The sequence below is a fragment of the Coregonus clupeaformis genome, chromosome 30 (assembly GCF_020615455.1).
Source record: "Coregonus clupeaformis isolate EN_2021a chromosome 30, ASM2061545v1, whole genome shotgun sequence".
In the NCBI taxonomy this organism is placed as follows: domain Eukaryota; kingdom Metazoa; phylum Chordata; class Actinopteri; order Salmoniformes; family Salmonidae; genus Coregonus; species Coregonus clupeaformis.
In genome coordinates, this window is record NC_059221.1 from 16544399 (window position 1) to 16552670 (window position 8272).

General features: G+C 41.3%; 1 protein-coding gene across 1 annotated transcript; it reads left to right on the plus strand.

The window, feature by feature from the left end:
* Positions 1–304: 304 nt before the first annotated feature.
* Positions 305–2262, plus strand: LOC121546734 (N-acetyltransferase 8). The gene is made up of 2 exons (XM_041857970.2): positions 305–434; positions 950–2262. Exons 1-2 carry the CDS (start codon positions 416–418, stop codon positions 1693–1695), a joined length of 765 nt encoding a protein of 254 aa, XP_041713904.2. The 5' UTR covers positions 305–415; the 3' UTR covers positions 1696–2262.
* Positions 2263–8272: the final 6010 nt, after the last annotated feature.

The window sequence follows — 8272 nt, forward strand, 5'->3', positions numbered from 1 at the left end:
GAAGGCTACATTTAATAATTTGTACAAACTTGCAATAGTTTAGATGGTGATTTATTTCAATGAGAAATTCTGCCTAATCATTTTACTTTCACATTCAGCAAATGTCAAATTATTGCATTTCATGGATATAATTTTGTATTAATAAAAACAATTCAGAAGTCATACATACAGAGATATGCAACTTACAAGGTCATTGAGGTACACAGGATTTTGCCGCGTGCGTGCATGTGTGTATGTGTGAAATAGCGACAGAGCATGCTCAGACTAATTAGCAGCAGCTTTGTGAATTGGTACTTACCACAAACTGTGGCTAAAGTTCACAGAAAGAGAAGGTGAGGAGGGGGAATTGTACCAAAGTGAGTAGCAGTGTGAAAGTAACAAGGAGGAAAAGAAACATTGGAACAGAGAACACAAAATGGAGCAGAAAAATAACTGTAAGTCATATTCTGTTTTTCTGTGTGTGCACTACTAGTGCTAGTTGACTTTAACTTCTGGTTAGACAAGGAGTGTATGGTTGATGGGGCAATAGTAAAACTGACATGTACTGAGGCTGTTAGACACAGTTTGTGTTCATTTACATATAAATGTTCCGGTTGTCTGTGATTTATATCCTAACTGTATTCATCATAACTTACTTGCGTTGTCCTGATTACTAGTTAGGACCTTTCTTGTCAAAGATGACAGTATCTCAATGTTATCACTTAAATACATAAAGTTTGATTTATTAGTCTCATTTTAGTTGGCAAGATACATTTCATATGCCACTTTGTGTATTCTATAATTACCTGGTTTTTAGTCTATAAATGATGTTGAAAGGGACTTATTTTACAAACTGTTATGTGAGCCCATTGTGAAGCAAATCCAGCAGGATTGTATAATTGCAAAAAGAGGCAGATAAGTCGCATTGAGCTGAAACACCCCCGTTCCTTCCCCCTTCTCTTTCTCACAGTGCAGTGTTCGATCCGGGAGTACCAGGCCGAGGATAAAGATGCCGTCATCTCATTGTTTCGCAATGGGATTTTGGAACATGTCTATCCAGCTTTCTTCAAGACCATAAGCCACCCAGATCAAATCGGTGTGACCCTAAGCATTTCTATGGCAGGCTACGTGCTAGGTGGAAGCTCCTATTTCATGGCCTTACTCTTCGGAGGAGTGTGGGCTGGTCTCATCTACTACTGCTGCTATGAAATATACGAGGGCTACAGGCTAAGAAGGATGGCCACAGACATGGCCGACATAGAGGCCAGCTTCCTGGACAACCCAGACAACGGCTTCTGGGTGGCGAAGGCTGAGGTCAACGGCAAGTCCAAGGTGGCTGGGCTGGTGGCGGTGGTGGGGAGGAGGGGAGGGGACGAAAATGGAGACGGCTGGAATGGAGGGCCTTTGGGAGGGGTCGATGAGATAGGCCAAGATGAGAGAGATGGAAGCTACGGCGAGGTGCCCCACTTGATTGTGTCGTTCGCCTACCGCAAAAAAGGCCTTGGCTCCCAACTGGCTCATAAGGTCATGGAGTTCTGCAAGGATCGTGGCTTCTCTCATGTTGTCCTGGAAACCAGCTCACCGCAGACAGCAGCGAATGCCCTCTACAGCAAACTAGGCTTCATTCAAACCTCCTGCCACAGTAACACGCACGTTAACCACTGGTTCTCCAAACTAGCCAACATACAAGTGATGCGTATGGAGAAGTACATCTAACAATCCAAAATTAATCTAGCATCATTCAGCCACAGCCACCCATGACAGGACTACCACGGCTATTTCATTTCAATTACTCAAGACAGGCCCTTTTCAATCACGTGGTTCCAATCAAAAGTCAAGCTTACAGATGACAGCCTGTCTCTTGTCCAAACAGTTTGACAACATACTGTACATGTTATAAGGTCATTTTACAATTTGATCAGAAGTAAGGTTTTTTTTATCTCCTTAGCATACTACTTTTCAGTTGTCTTAATGTATGCAGCATACAGCATATGTTACCTGAAGGCATTGAGAACAGTAAGGCAATTATACCATCCCACCAGTTTGAAGAAACATAATTTATAAAGAAGTTTGCCAATATTACTGAGAAAATTAAATCTCAAATGAATATTTATGAAACAAAGTATTGGATATGTTGCAAAAAAAATAAACAATATCCACATTAAAGTATGGATTGTTCTCTTGTCCACTGAGAAATAACAAGCCTACACAACAAAATACAAAACAGAGTTTATTTTAGGTTTCTTTCTATCCAGGGAAAAATGGAATTCCTTTACCTCAGAGGAATTACTGCCAGCTGACTTCTAAGACCTCTAAACTCTTTGCTTAAAATAATAATGAAAGATGTAATAGTACGGGAACGTTGAGAGGTTTAAAATTCTTTCATGCTAGAAAGAAATGAATGTGTGTTGCACAAGACTGGATAAAGAGTGCAGTGTTCAGTGTTCTGCTACTTACATGCCATGTAGGTCATTGCATAAAATGCAGACTGAGATTATAGACATGATCAAACAATACAGGAGAACAGGCTGCATGGGCTTACAGTGCCTTCGGAAAGTATTCAGACCCCTTGACTTTTTCCACATTTTGTTACGTTACAGCCTTATTGTAAAATTGATTAAATAAATACAAATACTCAGCAATTTACACAAAATACCCCATAATGACAAACCGAAAACAAGTTTCTAGAAATGTTTGCGCATTTCTTAAAAATAAAAACCAGAAATATCTTATTTAGATACACTACCGTTCAAAAGTTTGCGGTCACTTAGAAATGTCCTTATTTTCGAAAGAAAAGCAATTTTGTTGTCCATTAAAAGAACATAAAATGGATCAGAAATACAGTGTAGACATTGTTAATGTTGTAAATGGCTATTGTAGCTGGAAACGGCTGATTTTCTATGGAATATCTGCATATGCATACAGAGTCCTGTGTTCCAATGGCACGTTGTGTTTGCTAATCCAAGTTTATCATTTTAAAAGGTTAATTGATCATTAGAAAACCCTTTTGCAATTATGTTAGCACAGCTGAAACTGTTGTGCTGAATAAATAAGCAATAAAACTGGCCTTCTTGAGACTAGTTGAGTATCTGGAGCATCAGAAATTGTGGGCTCGATTACAGGCTCAAAATGGCCAGAAACAAAGAACTTTCTTCTGAAACTCGTCAGTCTATTCTTGTTCTGAGAAATGAAGGCTATTCCATGCGAGAAATTGCCAAGAAACTGAAAATCTCATACAACGCTGTGTACTACTCCCTTCACAGAACAGTCAAACTGGCTCTAACCAGAATAGAAAGAGGAGTCGGAGGCCCCGGTGCACAACTGAGCAAGAGGACAAATACATTAGAGTTTTTAGTTTGAGAAACATATGCCTCACAGGTCCTCAACTGGCAGCTTCATTAAATAGTACCCGCAAAACACCAGTCTCAACCTCAACAGTGAAGAGGCGACTCCGTTATGCTGACCTTCTAGGCAGAGTTGCAAAGAAAAAGCCATATCTCAGACTGCCCATGTTAATCTTTTATTTTTATTGGCCAGTCTGAGATATGGCTTGATTGAACTCTTTGGCCTGAATGCCAGGTGTCACGTCTGGAGGAAACCTGGCACTTCACCTTCCAACGGGACAACGACCCTAAGCACACAGCCAAGACAACGCAGGAGTGGCTTCGGGACAAGTCTCTGAATGTCCTTGAGTGGCCCAGCCAGAGCCCAGACTTGAACCCAATTGAACATCTCTGGAGAGACCTGAAAATATCTGTGCAGCGACGCTCCCCATCCAACCTGACAGAGCTTGAGAGGATCTGCAGAGAGGAATGGGACAAACTCCCCAAATACAGGTGTGCCAAGCTTGTAGCGTCATACCCAAGAAGACTTGAGGCTGTAATCGCTGCCAAAGGTGCTTCAACAAAGAACTGAGTAAAGGGTCTGAATATTTATGTAAATGTAATATCAGTTGTTTTTTTATAAATTCTAAAAAAAATCTAAAAACCTGTTTTTGCTTTGTCATTATGGGCTTATTTTGTGTAGATTGATGAGGGGGAAAAAACAATTTCATCAATTTTAGAATAAGGCTGTAACAAAATGTGGAAAAAGTCAAGGGGTCTGAATACTTTCCAAATGCACTGTATGTTAAAGACAACAGGTTATTTCACAACAGTACCAAGGGCTGATTGGTTGTTGTCCTTCACTCATTTTCAACAGGCAATAGAAACAGGTAGCCTGGAATCCAAACTGATATGTTCAGTTTTCAGTGAAACAATCGTGAAACTGATCATAACACTTGAGCAACATTCATTTGCCAGGACATTCTGTATTTTCTTTTACCTATAGTTTAACCTTGACATTTCACGTTTTATAGGAGATAAAACAACTTTGAACATCCAAGAGTGAGATGTCCAGGTGTGGCTTAAATGAGTTCTAAAAACAAGTATATGGAAGGTGCAGCTTGGCATTGAGCTGCAAACATACACACACTATCATATGCATCGTGAACATCAATCACTCGTACCATGGTTGTCAGAAAGGATTAGGCTTATGGCTGGCCGGCAGGTGTTGTTGTAGCCAGAGCAACCTGAGCCTTAATACAGCCAAGTCTGTTGTCATCCATTCATTATTACAGTTAGCCTTAGGTAAGGATTTGGCTTGATTGCAATGCTTATCATGCACAAACATTCGCTGATAATCAATTGGATATAATGGCTTAGAAACCTGCTGTGTGGAAACCAGTAAGTAAAGTAACAGCTAGTGCAGTCCAAAAAAGTAAATAAGCGATGAAAGCAAAACTCAAAGTGTGTTTCTACTTGTAATTAGGGGATACATCATGCTCAATTGCAGCTGGAAAGTTGAATGACATATCATGAATGCAGCAGTGGGAAATCCCGAACAGTAAGGCTTGAGAAACAACTCTTTATCTATTGTCAATACCTCCTATGGTTATTAAAAGTACAGTGGGGAGAACAAGTATTTGATACACTGCCGATTTTGCAGGTTTTCCTACTTACAAAGCATGTAGAGGTCTGTAATTTTTATCATAGGTACACTACAACTGTGAGAGACAGAATCTAAAACAAAAATCCAGAAAATCACATTGTATGATTTTTAAGTAATTAATTTGCATTTTATTGCATGACATAAGTATTTGATCACCTACCAACCAGTAAGAATTCCGGCTCTCACAGAACTGTTAGTTTTTCTTTAAGAAGCCCTCCTGGTCTCCACTCATTACCTGTATTAACTGCACCTGTTTGAACTCGTTACCTGTATAAAAGACACCTGTCCTCACACTCAATCAAACAGACTCCAACCTCTCCACAATGGCCAAGACCAGAGAGCTGTGTAAGGACATCAGGGATAAAATTGTAGACCTGCACAAGGCTGGGATGGGCTACAGGACAATAGGCAAGCAGCTTGGTGAGAAGGCAACAACTGTTGGCGCAATTATTAGAAAATGGAAGAAGTTCAAGATGACGGTCAATCACCCTCGGTCTGGGGCTCCATGCAAGATCTCACCTCGTGGGGCATCAATGATCATGAGGAAGGTGAGGGATCAGCCCAGAACTACACGGCAGGACCTTGTCAATGACCTGAAGAGAGCTGGGACCACAGTCAAAGAAAACCATTAGTAACACACTACGCCGTCATGGATTAAAATCCTGCAGTGCACGCAAGGTCCCCCTGCTCAAGCCAGCGCATGTCTAGGCCCGTCTGAAGTTTGCCAATGACCATCTGGATGATCCAGAGGAGGAATGGGAGAAGGTAATGTGGTCTAATGAGACAAAAATAGAGCTTTTTGGTCTAAACTCCACTCGCCGTGTTTGGAGGAAGAAGAAGGATGAGTACAACCCCAAGAACACCATCCCAACCGTGAAGCATGGAGGTGGAAACATCATTCTTTGGGAATGTTTTTCTGCAAAGGGGACAGGACGACTGCACCGTATTGAGGGGAGGATGGATGGGGCCATGTATCGCGAGATCTTGGCCAACAACCTCCTTCCCTCAGTAAGAGCATTGAAGATGGGTCGTGGCTGGGTCTTCCAGCATGACAACGACCCGAAACACACAGCCAGGGCAACTAAGGAGTGGCTCCGTAAGAAGCATCTCAAGGTCCTGGAGTGGCCTAGCCAGTCTCCAGACCTGAACCCAATAGAAAATCTTTGGAGGGAGCTGAAAGTCCGTATTGCCCAGCGACAGCCCCGAAACCTGAAGGATCTGAAGAAGGTCTGTATGGAGGAGTGGGCCAAAATCCCTGCTGCAGTGTGTGCAAACCTGGTCAAGACCTACAGGAAACATATGATCTCTGTAATTGCAAACAAAGGTTTCTGTACCAAATATTAAGTTCTGCTTTTCTGATGTATCAAATACTTATGTCATGCAATAAAATGCAAATTAATTACTTAAAAATCATACAATGTGATTTTCTGGATTTTTGTTTTAGATTCCGTCTCTCACAGTTGACGTGTACCTATGATAAAAATTACAGACCTCTACATGCTTTGTAAGTAGGACAACCTGCAAAATCTTCAGTGTATCAAATAGGGTCATTATCATAGCATTACTATTTCCAACACCTGGAAGAAGTACAGTAGGTTAAACACTACTTCAAAACACATGCCCCATGAGTTCTGGTATAAATGAACCCACATAGGATTCATCCATCCATCATTCGTCCTCGCGAGAATCACCCAGAATTTCACTCATCTGAAAAGTATGAAATGAACTGAGTGAGTCTTTGTCTCGTGGCTTTTTGGGATTGTGTTGTGTGTGGGATCTGTTCTCTCATGTTAATGAATCTGCACAATTTTTTTTTATTTTCTCAAAATCTTTTAAATCAGGGTATAATCCAGGTTTTAGAACATTTGCCATCTCATCAAACCCAAAACTCACTTGGATGGCTTTGAAAATAGTCATTTTCACAGTAATCTAACAAACAAAAAACTGGTTCTTCACAATTTTTCGGTATAGCACATCTTTATGTGTATTTTATGCATATTGAGCAGGAGGAGATTAATTGCACTTTGTAGAAATCTGGGTTTTGCTGTTGTCTTGGATCAAGATAATCTTATTTGTTAGATCATACATAATCTTCGTCCAATCACCACAACTCTCTCACATAATCACTTCTATATCGCCTCTCTGTACCTCTGAAAGTTCCTATTGGCTTCTGCAGCTGAACTTGACTAGTGAGGATAGCACCTGGCCAATTACTCTAATTATACTACATCACCCCTGAGTAACAAAAGCATGCCAAGTACCAAAGTAAATGGATACTGTAGATCAGGTATGGGGAGCTTTGATGGGGCCACAAAAAAAAAAAAACTGAACTCATCATGAGGGGCTGCAGTGGCTCGTGGGTCTGCGTACCCATATCCATATCCATACATGCAGTCACAGCCGGCCCTAGCCTTTTGGGGGCCATTAGCACATTTTTGTTAATGCAATTCTACTAATTTTGCCATGGGCAGCTAATGGGCATCTAATTTCCTGCAATTCTATTTTGCCATAGGGTAGAGAGGAATGTTTGCAGTTTTTAATATGATATCTGAGTGACTAACAAAATCAATGGGGGCCCCCATTGTAATCGATCATGATTACTACAAGTTTAGATAACTAGCTGGTAGACTAATTTACCAATCTAAAAAAAATGGTTGCTGACATGGACTAATTGAGTGACTGTCGGTGACTGACATAAGAGAAAAGCTGCTGATGCAAAACCACATTTCGAAATTGCACCTTGTGTATTCTATTATTCTAAATCTCAATAGTAAGTTGTGACACCCCCTACACCAGGGTTCTTCAATTCCGGTCCTGGAGGGCCGAAACACCTCTGTTTTTCATCCTCTCCTTCTAATCAGGGGCTAATTCAGACCTGGGACACCAGGTGAGTGCAATTAACTACCAGGTAGAAATAAAAAACAGAAGTGTTTCGGCCCTCCAGGACCGGAATTGAAGAACCCTGCCCTACACTCTTAAAAAAAAGGTGCTATCTAGAACCTAAAAGGGTTCTTCGGCTGTCCCCATAGGAGAACCCTTTGAAGAACACTTTTTGGTTCCAGGTAGAACCCTTTTGGGTTCCATGTAAAACCCTTCCCAGAGAGGTTTCTACATGGAACCCAAAAGGGTTCTACCTGGAACCCAAAAGGATTATCCTATGGGGACACCCAAAGAACACATACGAAAGGGGGGCCGCCAGGGCCTAAAAAAGGGGGGCCGCCAGTTGCCCATCCCTGCTGTAGATCATCCAGTAACAGCCAATTTGGCACATTTGAAGCTGACACTATGCAGGATCTGCACTTTC